We start from the raw sequence: 17007 nt of genomic DNA on the forward strand, positions 1-17007 counted from the left end.
TCACATCATCTTACTCCAAGACCATATTTATCTCTCTCTCTCTCTCTCTCTAGTTGGAGTCTTTACTGCAGCTGTGGTTGACTTTGAGTTTGAGTTCCTGCTCCGGAGGGTCGGAGGAGAGCGGCTCAGACATCTTCCTCTTCAACTCCAGCAGAGTGCCCACAATCCCTCTTAACCAAGGTGTGATATTCACCGACTGATTGAACACTTTGATTTGAAGATATTCTCATATTTTTTTGAACAGCTTGGTTAACTAAACTGTTGGTTTTATTGGGTATTACTACTAAGGATACAACTTATAACCCTATCTGTTGTTGTCAGTGTCTCAATCTTTAAAAAGCTTCAATCTCACTAGCTACAATTTCATACCCACAAATAATACATTTATAAACATGTAAACACTTCAATTGATTCGATTGAGCTCAATCTGATTGAAGTTGATCGGATTGAAGGAGGTGGTGTAGACCTGAAAAAATTAGATTTGCAGGAAATAATTTAGCATGGAAACGCCTGAACCTTACAATTTTTACAAAAAGGAGTCTGAATATTTGCTAAAATAGCTCTAAATCATATGGCAGCTTTCTTTTATATATGTCATCAGCAATGCTAAAGAAACAAGAAGCGAGTTAGATCACTCACCGTTCCTTATGTAGTTCAATAAGTAGATTTTGTATTGACTATAATTGACTGTAACTCTCGTCTCTCTCAGCCTCCATCAGCAGTTTCCTGTCAGTGCTGGCCTGGTACCCCAACACTTCTCTGAGAACATGGTGTCTTGTCCTGCACAGTCTCACCCTCATGACCAATATGCCTGCGAGTGGTGAGTATCTGATTGGCTGAGCCTGTCTTTGTACCTCTGATGTGTTTCTGGACACACTCAAATGTGTAGGTGTTCCCAGGGGAGACCTGCGATTCTATATGTGGGTTTTCTCTGGGGGATTCCTGCCAGCTCAGCAGATCTGTGTTGCGTTGCCTTGCTGTAGCCTGATTATAAAAGCAAACAGTCTGGTAACCCACTTTCAGATTAACTGCGCTTATAACTTGTGTGTAACATCTGCAGCCTCCAGCAGTGGGATGGGTGTGCAGGAGAGCACAGCCCAGCAGATGGTGTCTGACCCCACACTTGTGCACGTGCTTGTGCGCTTCCTGTCTGGAGGAAACCCTCACGGCACTAGCCAGCACAGCTCACAGGTATTGAGCTTAATAAACATGCACACATGATTTCATGATTTCATAGAAGTATATTTGGCAAGTGCCTCTCAGACTCCTCTTCCGCTCTCTTCTCAGGTCGGCCCCACTGCAACACAAGCCTTGCAGGAGTTTTTAACCAGGTTGCAGGTGCATCTGTCCTCCACATGTCCACAGATGTTCAGCGAATTTCTGCTTAAATTGTTGCACATTCTGTCTACAGAGAGGTAAATGATTGATCCAACATGTATGTAATTGAACTGGTGCTTGTTAAAAATGTGATTTTGTTTTAAATAAAAAATTAAAAAATCTTTTTTTTTATAGGGGTCCATTCCAGTCCGGACAGGGTCCATTAGATGCACAGGTTAAGCTTTTAGAGTTCACCCTGGAACAAAACTTTGAGGTCGTTTCTGTGACCACCATCTTGGCCGTCATCGAATCAGTCACCTTCCTGGTTCATCACTACATAACTTGTTCAGAAAAGGTGGTCTCACGCAGCGGTTCAGACAGCTCCGTGGGCGCCCGTGCTTGTTTCGGGGGCCTGTTCGCCAATATCATCCGCCCCGGCGATGCCAAGGCTGTGTGTGGTGAGACCACTCGAGACCAGCTGATGTTTGACCTCTTGAAGCTGGTCAATGCTTTGGTGATGCTGCCGCTTTCGGGTGATCGGGAGTTCAGTGGGAGGCTGCCCCCAGCGGGCGGAGCCACTGACAGCGTATCAGATGAAGAAAAAGTGTGTGGAAGCAAAGAGTGTGGGGCGGCAGGCACAGCTCAGAACCAGGGACCAGCAGCGGGTGTGGCAGACCTGGTTTTGGCCAATCAGCAGATCATGAGTCAGATCTTGTCAGCTCTGGGACAGTGCAACAGCAGTGCCATGGCCATGATAATTGGTACAGAAGTTTATTTAAAATTAACTAAATAAATATTATATTAATAATTCTGCACTAATAATGTTTGGGTCAGTAAAATTTGTGTACATCTAGAAATGTATTACTTTTATTCAGCAAGGATATATCAAATTGACAAAAGGTGACTAAGGACATTTGTTACAGGATTTCTATTTCAAATAAATGTTCTTTTCATCCTCATCTATTCATCAATGAATCCTGAGGAGAAAAAATGATCACAACTGCTTTCAACATTAATAAGAAGAAATGTTTCTTCAGCACTAAATCATTAGAAAGATATTAGGATATTTCAAATATTTTAATGGTAGTTTATATTGAATATAATGCATTCATTCTTTTGCTAATGTGTAGCATCTCTCTCTGTCTAGGTGCTAGTGGGCTTCACCTAACTAAACATGAGAACTTTCATGGTGGGTTGGATGCCATCTCGGTTGGTGATGGCCTCTTCACCATCCTGACTACTCTAAGTAAAAGAGCCACATCCGTCCAGGTCATGCTGCAGCCCATTCTCACCTACATGGCCTGTGGTTATATGGGCCGACAGGTACGACTCGCCACAGAGGAAGTGAGAGACCACGGAGTTTACTCTGTGACGATCTTAAGATCCAGGACTTTTCCACACATTTTATTATGCAAAATTAACTAAACACCACAAAACATGATCTATGCATGCATGTTGTGGCCTAAAAAACATTAACACATGCAAACAACTTTTCAAATTTTGACTTTCAGTATTTAAAAAAAGTAATACAAAAGCCCCCAATATACTTTCATTGCATTTTGTGAATGCTGAGTGCTTTTTTATTTATTTTTACAGGGATCTCTATCAACATGTCAGCTCTCTGAGCCTTTACTGTGGTTTATTTTGAGAGTGCTTGACACCAGCGAGGCTTTGAAAGCCTTCCATGACATGGGTATGCCAGCACTAACACTTTCAGAAGAGATAATTTTTGAACTGGTCTGTATGTTCTGACTCTGTGTGCGCATATTTAGGTGGTGTTCAGCTCATCTGTAACAACATGGTCACCAGCACGCGAGCCATCGTGAACACTGCACGCAGTATGGTGTCCACTATCATGAAGTTCCTTGACTCCGGACCTGGAAAAGCAGCAGATGGCAGCCTGAAAGCACGAGTGCTCACCTCAGAACCAGACAACGCAGAAGGACTGCACAACTTCGCCCCTCTTGGTACAGCAAGCAGTCTTTATTTTAAGCCATAAGCTCCGCCTTTTCATATAAACGTCAGTTTCTTAAGAATTCAAATGATTTCAATTCATAGTTTCTGCTGTTCCCTTGCAGGCACCATCAACTCCAGCAGTCCCACGGCACAGCCAGCGGAAGTGCTTCTGCAGGCCACGCCCCCTCATCGACGAGCCCGTTCTGCTGCTTGGTCCTACATCTTCCTTCCTGAAGAGGCCTGGTGCGACCTCACCATCCACCTGCCTGCTGCCGTTTTGCTGAAGGAGATTCACATACAGCCGCACCTGGCATCCCTTGCCAGTGAGTGTAGCCGTGTAGCCTTGCTCACAATGCAATATCAGTGATCCAAAACCCTACTTGACACAGCTGTATATTATATTTGGCCCATATATGAAGCTTTCCATACTATTGAGGACTATTCTAAAGTCTTTTACGATACTAAATGCTATTCTTTCTCTATGTCCTTCCCAGCATGCCCATCCTCAGTGTCTGTGGAGATCAGTGCAGACGGTGTGAACATGCTTCCCCTGTCGACCCCAGTCATCACTAGCGGTCTCACCTACATTAAGTTCCAGCTGGTAAAGGCAGAGGTGGCGTCTGCTGTGTGTCTGAGGTTGCACCGGCCGCGGGACGCCAGCACTCTGGGCCTCTCGCAGATTAAGCTACTGGGCCTGACTGCTTTTGGAAACACTTCCTCTGCCACTGTTAACAATCCTTTTCTTCCCTCTGAGGACCAGGTCTCAAAAACCAGGTATTGGAAATCAGATTTTTTTTCTCCAAGTAACATCTAAAATGAGTTTAGTAAGAAGTTGTTCGATTTCCTGTTTTGTTTTAAGTCTCCATCTATTTTAATATCCCTTTTTCTCCCTCTCTTTCTCAGTATTGGCTGGTTACGGTTGCTGCATCATTGTTTGACTCACGTTTCTGATTTGGAGGCCATGATGGCCAGTGCTGCTGCTCCTACGGCAAACCTCCTGCAGACCTGCGCCGCCCTCCTCATGTCCCCGTACTGTGGCATGCACTCGCCCAACATCGAGGCGGTGCTGGTGAAGATCGGCCTCCAGTCCACACGCATAGGCCTCAAACTCATTGACATCTTGCTGCGTAACTGTGCTGCTTCTGGCACTGATTTGGCCAGTAAGACCCGCCCACTCATTTCCATTAAGATTGTTTCTCCTCAATGCTTGACTGCTTTATCCCAATTGTAAACACTGTCATGCTGATTATGTTTAAGCTAGTTTTGAGTACAGAAAAAAGTATGTCTTTTATATGATTTGACATCATGATTTAGTTGGGCTTTCCTTTTCATCTGATTGGTGGTTTTGTTTTTTATTGTAGATCTGAACAGTCCGCTGCTCTTCGGGAGGTTAAATGGCCTGTCGTCAGACTCAACCATAGACATCCTCTACCAGCTTGGCACTACTCAGGACCCCGGTACCAAAGACAGGTCTGTAATGGAGTTCGTTTATAGTGTTTGTAGTTAGATGTTTGATGTTTTGTCATAATGACAATTTAGTATCTCATTTTGAATGAGTTTCATAATTGACTTATCTCATGATTTTGACTTTTTATTTCATGTTTTATGTCATCAGTATGATTTAGTTTTTATTTTATTTTATGTGGTGGCAATGGGCATCCATATATATATTCCACATTTCTCAAAAACTGAATAGTTGAAAGTATACTGATTTTGTCCATTGCTCAATAAGAATCTTACATTTTAACCATTAACTAACATAACTATGTCTATTAAAGGTACACAACGTAACTTTTTGCCCTCTAGCGGTAAAAAAAAAAAAAAACCTGCATGTATTTTGGTTGTGCTTTGTCTGTGCTTGAATGTATGCAATTTTCAAGGAAAACCATCCTGGTCAAAATATAAACACTTATAATAGGCTTACCATAGTGAATCAGAGTAAGACAAAAGGATTTATGTTGTATTGACCCATTACCTTTATTTAGTTAATTTTGAAAAAAAAAGAAAGTTACAGTGTATCTGTAACTTAATAACATCTAATAACATTAGCAAACATTTAACACTAGATAATGCTTAATTAAGACAATAGTTGTCGTGCTTAAAGTTTTTGAAGTCTTCTAAAAGCCACTCTGTGTTATACTGTTACACTCTTACAGGATGAGTTTTTTTGTGGTTTCTGATGTCTTGGCTGTGTTGTGAATGTGTTGTAGGATCCAGGCTCTGCTACAGTGGGTGTATGATTCCTCCCGGGTTGCGTCCCTGAAACAGAGTTTTACTTCAGGCTACGCGGGTCCGAATGCTCCGCCCTCAAGGGAATACGGGTTACTCATGCCGTCCCCGTCACACCTGCACTGTGTGGCGTCTGTCTTATGGCACAGTTATGAGCTGCCAGTGGACTACGACTTGCCTGGACTGCTCAACAGAGAGCTTTTCGAGTGAGTCCACACAGATAAACACACTTTCTTTTTGCGGTCTCGCAGTACAAATTGTACAAGTAAAAGTTTTGGATGAATGTGTGATCATGCCTAAGGTGTGTTTTGGCACTCTGCATTGGGAGAGGCTGAGAGTAGATATTCCGCTCTTATTTTCCCGCACTCACTCTTCTATATTTCATCCTCACTTCAGGTATAAATACTTTATGCGTACCAAGTAGAGCAAAGTGAAACCACCTTTGCTGTATACGTGGAGCAAATACAACTCTGATGGCCTTTAACACAAACAGTTGTGCATTAGTAAATCATGAGGTTGTTTTTGAACTATTAATTCAAGAGCTTCTTCTTTTTCTCCATCTCTCGCAGGTTGTTGTACAACTGGTCCATGTCTTTGCCCTCTAACTTGGTTTTAAAGAAGGCTGTGGATAGCTTGCTTTGTTCCATGTGCCACATCCACCCTAGTTACTTCTCTCTGCTCATGTCCTGGATGGGTATTGTGGCGCCCCCTGCTGCCCAAACAAATGCACAGTGCCGTATGGCCATGACGGACGATGGCAAGAAGCAACATGACTTAAACAGTGCTGCTTCCCTCACAGATGACTCCAAACATGCTCGTACACCGGTAATCGTGCCCATCTCCCTCTCAGAGTGCCAGCTTGTGACCCTGGCAGCTGCATCCCAGTCTCCCGGTGCCATCCAGCAGCTGTTGGATTCCGGTCTGCCTTCCTTGCTGGTTCGCAGCTTAGCCGATCTTTGTTGCAACCTGTTGGTCAGCGCGGACCTTCCCTTGCCTTCAGGATTCTCCACACAGGCTGAAAGGCGCCCATACGCACACAACCAACCCTCTTCATCCTCCGCAAACAGGCCGCCATTGTCTCCTGAGCTGGCAGCACCCGTATTGCGGTTTCTAACAGAAGTAGGAAACAGTCACACCATGAAGGACTGGCTGGGTGGGCCAGAAGTGAACCCGCTCTGGACAGCACTGTTGTTTCTCCTCTGCCACTCTAGTGCCAGTGGGGTCGCTAACGCCAATGCAAACAGCAGCAGCAGTAGTAGCAGTATTTCTGGGCACGGTGCATCAGCCAGCACCTCACACGCCAGCGCCGCACCTCACCTCTCAGGGGCGTCATACTCCCTGTCGTCAACGAGCCGAAGCAGTGGACTCACCACCCAGCAGAGGACAGCCATTGAGAACGCCACAGTGGCTTTCTTCCTGCAATGCATCTCCTGCCATCCAAACAACCAAAGGCTCATGGCACAGGTGTGTTTAGGATGCTTTTTCGTTTTACTTTTTTTTATAAACGATAATGAAAATGGTGAATAACAAAAAATAATGAATAAAAGGATTTTTTCACATATTAAATAAATATCTACACACTATACATTATATCTATCTATGTTAAATATGTAAAAATGTTTTCTTGCCCAAAATAATTTGTTGTTAATTTAATTAATTTCCAACCCAGAACTAATGCCTCCAAGATTAGCGTCAGAAATATATACTTGTATAATATGTATTAAATAATACAGGTCACCTGGCTCAACTTTTTCACACTTGCTGTTTGCCTACCTTATATTTGAGCCCTGTTTGTACAAAAAATACCCAAATCTGTTATACTTAGCTACTAGATATTTCTTGCATACTTCATACAATCAACTGAATACTTTTAGAAAGAGTTTAGTGCACATTACATTGAACTGGATTTTTCTTTTGTTTGTAAAGGTTCTGTGTGAGCTGTTCCAGTCAGCTCCTCAGCGAGGGAACGTTCCGGTCTCAGGGAACATCTCTGGATTTATACGTCGGCTTTTCCTACAACTCATGCTCGAAGACGAGAAAGTTACTGTCTTCCTTCAGTCCCCCTGCCCGGTAGGTGTACACACACACACACACACACACACACACACACACACACACACACACACAAAATGCCATAACATGTGCTTTGAAAATCCATCTAAGCTGAAACGTTGCTCTTGTTTTGAGCCGTTATTTTATTTTATATAGAAGTTGTTTTGCTTGGTTAGTCTGTTAAATGATTTATTACTGTTGCTGTAAAGCTCAGAAAAGCCTCTCCACTTACAAGGAAAATTACCCTGACCTTTACATCATCTCAGAGGGATTTAAACCTCCACTGCTTCTGCGCTGCCGTTCTTTTCAAGGCGTATTGTGCTGTTGTTGTAGGTGACCACTAGGGAGCAGACTTATCCTCAAAACCTTGTCAATCTTGCAGAAGTCCACGCTCCACACACATAGCCGGATGTTAGGAGTACTTGTACGAAGTTGTTTAGCTGGAGAAAATGGCTAGTTTAGTGGAAAATAAAGAGTAGTTTGTCCGAACAGTATTGGAAGGGGCAAACGGAGTGTTTGGGGAAATCCTTTTTGCAATTCTGTTTGGTGCCGCTAGTGGCGAAGCAATTATACACTTCACCTTTAACATTATCTAAATGTTGGAGGACATAGCCAGCTCACCCCTTTGATGACACGTAGAGTTATGCCTCTCCTGCAGCTGCCAAACCGGAACGAAGCCAAATCGTAAAGACCCAAGATGTCTTTTTTTAGCTGGCGAGTCATTCACTCCGCTAAATTACTGTGGGATCATGTGCGTTTCAGATCTGATTAATCATCAGGCTTTCACAGGCAGTCCCGACAGAGGGGCTCTTAAAAGTTAATGTTTACACATTAGATCAAGCCAGAGTGCTGATGATCCGGGGCGTCCTCTCAAAGGCAGGGACGTCATTTTTCAGACCTTTTTCACCCTTTCAGATGCACCTTCAACTCCATCTCCGAGTGGAATTAAGACGTCTGGATCGTCCACGTGGAAAGGGGAAATCTTCAGAGATGCTTTTGTGGTTCTTTGTTTTATTGTTGTCATATATTGATTTGTTTTTCTTTTTATTTGACATCAGCAAGACTTCCAAATGCCATTGCTTTCAAATTCCTCGAGTTTGTTTTTCTCCATAGCTGTATTATTGTTATAAAAAACAAATTTAATAATATATTTAAACACTCAATTTATATTTAAAGACATTTTACATTCCTGAAAGATACAGAGTTGTAAGACAAAAGAAAATATGGATTCTTTGTTCACAATGAAGAGAAATAAAGATCACTCACTTAAGATCAGCATGCAGATGTGACAGAAATCAGAAATATAATATTTTTTAGTGATGATAGGATGAGTCACCATGTCCCTTTTGGGGCTCCATAGAAGCTTAAACTGGAGATGAAATTATCCATTCAAAATTATTCTATAGGTCCATTTTAATGAGAAATTGAATATCTTACCTAAAATATAACACCTATATGACTATAACACCTAAAGATCATCTTTATGCAAATTTCAACAAATGTGCTTGTCCATGTACTCATATACGAGTAATATATGACACACTATTAACTTGACCTGTTTCATTCTGTTTTTCTTTTTCTCTGCTTCAGCTGTATAAAGGACGCATTAATGCCACTAGTCATGTGATCCAGCACCCCATGTACGGAGCGGGGCACAAGTTCCGTAAACTGCATCTGCCCATCTCAACCACACTGTCTGAAGTATTGGACCGGGTCTCAGGTATGAAGACATTATTACAATACCGTTCAAAAGTTTAGGGTCAGTAAGCTTTTATTTTGTATTTACTTTTTATTCAACAAGGATGCATTAAGTTGATCAAAAGTGACCATAAAAAAAAATGTATCATGGTTTTTTACAAAAATATGTTTTTAACATTGATAATGAAAAAAAAAAATTTAGCACCAAATCAACACCAAATATAGTTTTTACTGTTTCTTTGATCAAATAAATACAGGCTTGGTGAGCATAAGAGACTTTTGACAAAAAAAATGTAACACTTATTGCTCTTAATTTGTTTCTTTAATCTTTATTACTGAATAAAGACATTCAGTGTTCAGAAGCATATTCGTTTTGGAAAATATGTTCCAATAATTGTAAAATTCCACTGGTATCAGTTTCAAAATGTTGTATTTGTGCCACTCTACAAGAGCGGTCTACAAATCAGACACACACTGTGTACAGTTACATTAATAAATCTTCACACTCTTTACACCAGTTAAGCCGAAATACTAGAAATCGCATTTCCAGCAGTCTCGTTTTATATGCACCCTGCAGTAGTCTATCAGATCTGTTAGATCCAGCTTTTGCCACATCTTCAGACTTTCAAGGTCTGATGCACAAAGCATGTAGGGCTGGAACTGCTACGTGGCATGGTCATCAGCATGTGTGTGTGTGTGTGTGTGTGTGTGTGTGATGAATGGCTTGTCCCCTGAGACCTTGAGCGTGGCAGATATAGTCTTCGGTTCTTTTGAGACACACAGTATGTAAGGTGTCCAGTCTCGGAGCCTTCTCATGCTCACGTCACTTCCACTGATGGAAGACCCTCACAGGAAGCGCACCATGTTGTTATCGTTATAGATTGGTGTATCTTCTCTGGCATATTACGTCTTTACCATCAATAATTCATATTATCAGTTAAGCTGACATGTCATATACATTGATGTATATGTCTCTAAAGGGAAATGTACTGCAGGCCAGTTGACACACACACACACACTATGAAATAACATTTAAAGATCCTCCATTTTTATTTACCCTTCAGACACGCCCAGCATCACAGCCAAACTGATCAATGAACAGAAGGAGGATAAAGAGAAAAAAAACCATGAGGAAAAAGAAAAGATGAAGGCTGATAATGGTTTCCAAGACAACTACAGTGTCGTTGTTGCCTCAGGTACTGTTTAACTCTGTCTTCTCACTGATGTAGCCCAATCCTAGCATCCAGCTAACAACCACCTGAAATACCCTAGCAATCACGCAGAACGCCCTATCCACAACCTAAAACATCCTAGAAACCAGCTAACCCCTGGAACACCCTAGAAGACTGCATTAGGATGTTCTAAAAAAAATCACACAAAACTCTTTAACACACTGGCTACCACACACACATTGTTGCTTGGATTTTTGTGTAGGCAGGCAGTTATTTTTTTTTTAAAAATGAAAAACAAACATTTTATATTATGGTTCCCTAAAGGTTAAAAATATACGCTGTTAACTCAAGCTAGCATTGTAGTTACTGAGATCTTTGATCTGCATCTCATCTTCATTCTTTCTTTTTATTTTTCAGGTCTGAAGTCTCAGTCAAAGAGGGCCTTGTCCACTCCTCCCCGTCCCCCGTCTCGACGAGGGCGTGTCCTCAGTGACAAGCTGGCAGCTTCCTCAGGAGTCGATCCATCTGCCAAAACCATCAGTGTGCCTGTCTTCCACCTCTGTCACAAACTACTGCCGGGTACAAACACACACTCTAGTTCTTTTTTAAGCGCTCACATTCTGTCCAGTCCTCTCACCCACTCTGTACTCTTTTGCGTTCTTCCTAATCTCACCTTTCGCTCCTCCATACTGATTAGAATGAGAGTAGAGGTCTCCTCAGTGCCTGTCCCAGTCTGCCTGCCACTTCACCTCACTGCATTTATTCAGACATGCAAAGAGTTTGATGAATGTCAATTTCCAAGTTCTATCCCTCTCATCTCTCGTTGTCTCATCTTATCCTCTGTAAAAAGCCTTCAGCACTTGGTGAGGTGTTTAATTTCTGATCCACTAATATCACCAAACAGAATTGAAAAAAAAAAGAATGTTTTTGAACTCCACTCCCTCGCCTGCCGTTTGGTTGATAAAATGACAGGCATCTGATTCTTACAAGGTTGTGATTTATCAATTGAGAGAGAACTTTTTAATAAACTCTGTCTTTCTCTCCAGGTCAACCATTGCCGCCGGAGATGACCTTGGCCCAGCTGCTGACACTGCTGTATGAGCGTAAACTTCCTCAGGGATACCGCTCCATTGACCTGACGGTCAAACTGGGGTCAAAGGTCATCTCAGACCCTGGCCTCTCCAAGACCGATTCCTTCAAAAGGCTCCGTACTGAGAAAGGTATAAATAAATTCTGCAGTTTTTAGCTTCCCTCTCCCACATATCCCATGTTCTGCCAGCCCAGGGAAAAATAGCCCGATTGTCCACGTGTGTCTGTGCTTGCGTGTGCCCACACATTTCCCCCTTAGTGTCCTGCATTGTCAGATGTCAAATGATTTTTCTTTGCTCTGTCAATGATGCGTTCATGCTCTCTGAAGGATACAAAAAAATGACAGCTACCTCCCTACCGGGTAGCCAATACTCTTGATTTGGTTCTGCCCTGTTGGAAAGAGCAAATATTCATACACACATACACAAGAGTTCCTCCTCAAGCTGATGATGTCAGCTCAGGTGAATCTGCTAACACAGGCAGAGTGCTGGATGTCAGCTGTGACAGGAAAGTGTCCCGCCAGCATCCTAATCGGGCACGACAAAACGTCAAGCGATGAATCTCTTCTTCTGGGTAATCTAAGGGTACGTTTACACGGCAATGATGTACTACAAATGGAAACGTTTTTCTTTTACAGGCGACAACGCGGTCTGTGCAAATGTTAAAAACGCCGTTATGCATGCCAGGACAATAGTTGGCGAGGTCACTTTGTAAAGAAACACTACGCGCCTATAGACTGAACGCGTCATCTGACATGCATCCAACTCTTTACGTTGTCTTTTTAACTCATTTCAGATTCTGCATGAGAGGGTACTCGCCTTGCGTATATTTATAAAATATAAATCTAGTTGAAAGTTTGTTGAATGCTGCTACGATCTAGTTGCAACTCTCAAATCCGATGTAGAGACAGTGCAGCAGTATTTTACTTTCAGCGAGTACAAAAAAAAAGCAATTTGACATTGGAAAGTTGCCACGTTGTGCTTTGTTAGGACACTGTGTCAGGGTGTTATATGGGACTGAACCGTATGCTCTGGAGGTGGAGATCTGGCACTATTTGTTTACTTCGCTCCGCTGGCTTTTCCGAGCACACTGTGTTCGTTTGTTTATTTGTTTGGCTCTGTAAAAAGTCTTGAAGCAGGCCGCGTTTGATGGCACCCGTTGAGTCTGGCATCAGATGTTTGCGGTTTAGTGATGGTGCCTGGGGGACTCACCTCACCCTCCGGCTAATTGGCCATCTTAGTCGAGTCGAACCGCTGTTGGCGTACCAAACCCTGCTTCTTTTCATGCACTCTTTCATCTCGCACCCCTCCGTCGAGGCGCTGAAAGGATGCTCACCAGCCCAGGGATAATTCTCTCCTCTCTGCCTGGAGTCAGTCCATCTCTCAGTGGAGGAAGTGTGTGTAAGACACTCCAACCACAGGCGGTGTTCTGAACCCTTCCCGGTTGTTACTGTGATGTGCCATCAACCTGTTGGCAATGAGTTTGCTCCTGGACACAGACTCCAGACTTCTGAGACTGAGTCAGATGTGCTACGAAACTAAGATCAAATAAGCCCCATTGACTGGAGTAAGCGTATTTCACATTCTTCTCTAAAGTGCAGCTGCTTTGTTTGTTCGTTTCTCCAGCAAGAGTTTTTGGCTTTGAGTTTTACATTCCTCCTCTTTTTGCTTGCACTGATCTCAACATCAAAGACATGAAAATCTCTGATGAAAAACCAACTAACTGAAATATCAACAGTTAAAAAAAAAATATATCTTTCACCGTCCCCTAGAGCTTAAATCAACGAGTAATCTGTAAATACTTGTTCTTTCTCAGTCTCACACTTTTTTTGTTGCTGGCCTTCTCAAAGACAGGACTGAGCAGATTTGTATCCTCTCTGGGAAGTTTCATCTCTAAATAAATCCCCTGGAAAACTGCACCTTTGCAAATACAGCTCAAACTAAAAATGCGAATTTGAAATTGAAAGCAATACATTTTACTCTAGTGAATGTGTATATTTCTAGTTTCATAGGCCAGAAGTTGATCTTGGGAATTGTAAAGCTTGTGGTGCAGCATAAAGTAAAGCATAAACGCAATGATTTGTTCCGCAAATAGTTTGACCGTTTACTGCATTTTGTTATTCTTCTAGTTATTTACCTATAGCTGTTTATGAATCTTAAGTCTTGCACATTCACAGAAAATACCTTACTACTATGCACAAAACATTGATACAATGACCTAAAGTATTGATGCAGTAATGTAAGAAAAAGATCACAATATATCAATATCAATATATGACCTCTCTTTTTGTCTCCTTGTTTGTTGTTTGTAAGTGGAGACATTTATGTCGGCTGTAAACTCCCTAAAGCCATGCGATGCTGTTTCATTACTATTCCGGCTGTACATTCCCAAACATTTAACAGCCAACATTTCCTGCAACTTTCTCCTCATTCTCTTCCATTGATCCTCAATCTCACTAAAGGAAAACCCTGATTTACAGGAAAAAGCTGATTTATGAGAACATATATGAGCTCTTGTGCAGAAATGCCCGGTTGGACATCATGGTTTATGATGTGAACAATTGAGGCCACTTTATTTACAGCCAGACGTTTTGAGAGTTTATTGGCGGCAGATTGAATGATGCGTTTCCTTTCTGCTCTCTTCCTGTAGATCACTGTGAGATGCTAAGTGGCTGTCCAGACGATGAACCGATGACCCCGGGTGACGAGGGTTTGGATGCTGCGGTAGATGACACACTCCTGGAGACCAGCCCTATCCAGTCCCCCTTGCAGGTGTTCGCGGGTATGGGCGGCTTGGCCCTTATAGCAGAGAGACTTCCCATGCTGTACCCTGACGTCATCCAGCAGGTCAGTATCATATTCTACCACGTTAGTCATTTTTTTTAGTTTCACTCCATTTCTGCTTCATAAGCTTGTCCGGTGACCGTACACTTAGGTTAGTCAGCATTTCTGTTAATTTGCATGCCCTCTAAGCCTGTTCGTCCGGATCGTTCTGTGCAGGTCAGCGCCCCAGTGGTGCCGTCCACCACGCAGGAGAAACCCAAGGACAGCGATCAGTTCGAGTGGGTTACCATAGAGCAATCCGGGGAGCTCGTTTATGAGGCGCCCGAGACCATCGCAGCCGAACCGCCACCCATCAAATCCTCCGTTCAGACCATGTCGCCCATCCCAGCCCATTCGCTGGCGGCATTCGGCCTGTTTCTGCGGCTGCCGGGATATGCTGAGGTTCTGTTGAAGGAGAGGAAGCACGCACAGTGTCTGCTCAGACTGGTGCTGGGTGTCACGGACGATGGAGAAGGAAGTAAGTACCGCTCAAGTACAGGAAGCACTACTTCTGAAATTTGTTTACAGTTTAGATATCAATTTTGTCAATATAAAGTGAATCCAAGTTTTTGGGGGAATCAATGCCTGTTTCATATTCAGTCTGTGTTCACATATCCATTAGCCCTGTATGTGTGTGTTTGAGAGAGAGAGATTATTGATTGAAACAGAGCAGACTGATACTGTATGGAACACTTTTTGATTCTCTCATCAGCAACCCCTGCTTATCTATGTCCGCCATCAACCGTTTAAGTCACTGTCTCAGAGACCTGTCAGACTCAGCCCTCATATTAAACAGGCTATTACTTAGACTTCCATTCAGAAGTTTGGGGTTGGCAAGATTTTGTAATGTTTTTGAAAGAAGATTCTTAAAGGGATAGTTCTCTCAAAAATGAAAATTGCATTACATTACTCACACTCGCGTTGTTCCAAACCGGTATGAGATTCTTTCTTCTGTTGAACACAATAGAAAATATTTTTAAGAATGTTGTTAACCAGACAGTTGACTAGTCATTGACTTCCATAGTAGGAAAACAAATACTAAGAATTACTAACTTACTATGGAAGTCAGTGGCTGGCTACGTCAACTGTCTGGTTATAGTGGAAGCCAAAACAAGTCTTGTGAGCTGGGTTTGCTAATTCTAACGCTAGAGATGCACCCTTGTGCTTCTCCACGTCACAGTTTATGAGTTCTGAGATAACACTGAAATCTAAGGGTCGGGTTTAAACCGAACACAATGCCACTGACCCGAATCTTGGATGTAAACAATATATCGATACAGTATTTTTGAGAATCTATACAGTATCACCAAACATAATATCGCGATATTGACGTGTATTGATATTTTCTTACACCTTTATTGAGCACCTCAAATGAGAAATGCTTTTGTTCTAGTGCTTGTGAGTGACAGTTAACTGAGGTGCTAACTATGAAGAGCATTCCAGTATCACTTATGAGTGTCCATTTCACATGTTGCCTTAATTGGAAAAGTGCAGCATCTCACTAGGGTTTATAATTAAACTACTTCATATGTAGAAATTGATACACTTGGATCCATCTTGATGGGATAGTTCATTCAAAAATGAAAATTCTGTCATCAATTACTCTACCCTCATGTTGTTCCAAACCTGTAAGACATTCGTTCATCTTCGGAACACAATAAATAAATGTATATAATATTCATATAATAAAAGCCTAAATTCAATTTATTTAGCATATAAAGCGATCGTGTCTCTTCAGAAAATTTAGACGATTAGTTTTACGTTCTCTTCTTTATGAACTTTTTGAAGTGTCATAGTGGTAGTTGTGTAGCTATCTATGGAGGACAGAAATCTCTCAATTTCATTAAAAATATCTTCATTGGTGTTCCGAAGATAAACATAATTCTTACAGGTTTTGGACTTCCAGGGGACTCTTTACACGAGTCACGTTACAAAGGCCTATTTTCAGTTCAAAATGGCGAAATTAGACAAGTAAATTCGTTTGCCTGATAATTTGTCATTTGTTTAACATTTATGACCTAAAAAAAAGTCAAATGTGAAATATTTAGTTTAGCTACTTACATTATCGCACTTGCATAAACTGAAGCGTCGAGTCGCTCTGCTCAAATTCGCGCTCAGTAGCTTCTGTGAATATAAATCCCGCCTACTTTGATTTGATTGGTAATCTCTAATATTCTGACATTGACGAGCAGTGACAGACCAATGAGGCTCAGATACATACACACACACACACACCCTGTCCTCTGTTTCTGACGTGCGCTCTGTTCGGCGCCACTGCGGATTGAAGACGAAGAACGCGCTGAATCTGATTATAACAAGACTGAAGCGAACACTATTTCAGATAGCCCGTCGGGCAGCCCGGTTATGCATTTTTGGTAGCCCGACTGGAAAACACAATAGCCCCGGGACGTCGGGCGGGCGATTTTGCGAGCCTTGAATTGTTTCATTTTTGTGTAATTAACCCTTTAAATCTTAACATAACCACCTCAGGCCTTTTATAAATAATGCTTTTTGTTTAGACAGACTCTACCATGTCCACACAAACCCTCATCTGATTATCAAACTTCTCTAATGGCCGTTATACGTTCATACCCTACAGGCAGATACACGCGCTACTCTGCATCTCCCCTACGGGAAGCATTGATTGGGTTACTGCGTGCCTGCTTTATTGA

The 17007-nt window shown here is 42.2% G+C and overlaps 1 protein-coding gene across 8 annotated transcripts in view; it reads left to right on the forward strand.

Moving 5' to 3' along the window:
- birc6 (baculoviral IAP repeat containing 6) overlaps positions 1-17007 on the forward strand; it is a 94229-nt gene that overhangs the window by 36132 nt on the left and 41090 nt on the right. For 5 of the 8 annotated variants that reach the window (XM_079631953.1, XM_079631958.1, XM_079631954.1 and 2 more), the window contains exons 42-62: positions 54-180; positions 710-820; positions 1061-1191; positions 1264-1415; positions 1513-2078; positions 2465-2640; positions 2914-3010; positions 3090-3284; positions 3396-3596; positions 3768-4047; positions 4177-4433; positions 4635-4743; positions 5484-5708; positions 6072-6966; positions 7429-7572; positions 9145-9274; positions 10317-10448; positions 10842-11003; positions 11471-11644; positions 14163-14359; positions 14513-14813. In XM_079631953.1, the coding sequence (XP_079488079.1) occupies positions 54-180; positions 710-820; positions 1061-1191; positions 1264-1415; positions 1513-2078; positions 2465-2640; positions 2914-3010; positions 3090-3284; positions 3396-3596; positions 3768-4047; positions 4177-4433; positions 4635-4743; positions 5484-5708; positions 6072-6966; positions 7429-7572; positions 9145-9274; positions 10317-10448; positions 10842-11003; positions 11471-11644; positions 14163-14359; positions 14513-14813 (4762 nt within the window). The remainder of the gene's footprint in view (positions 1-53; positions 181-709; positions 821-1060; positions 1192-1263; positions 1416-1512; positions 2079-2464; positions 2641-2913; positions 3011-3089; positions 3285-3395; positions 3597-3767; positions 4048-4176; positions 4434-4634; positions 4744-5483; positions 5709-6071; positions 6967-7428; positions 7573-9144; positions 9275-10316; positions 10449-10841; positions 11004-11470; positions 11645-14162; positions 14360-14512; positions 14814-17007) is intronic. The other 3 variants (XM_079631957.1, XM_079631959.1, XM_079631960.1) reach the window with 1 other exon arrangement.

The sequence above is a fragment of the Phoxinus phoxinus genome, assembly GCF_949152265.1.
Source record: "Phoxinus phoxinus genome assembly, chromosome: 13".
In the NCBI taxonomy this organism is placed as follows: domain Eukaryota; kingdom Metazoa; phylum Chordata; class Actinopteri; order Cypriniformes; family Leuciscidae; genus Phoxinus; species Phoxinus phoxinus.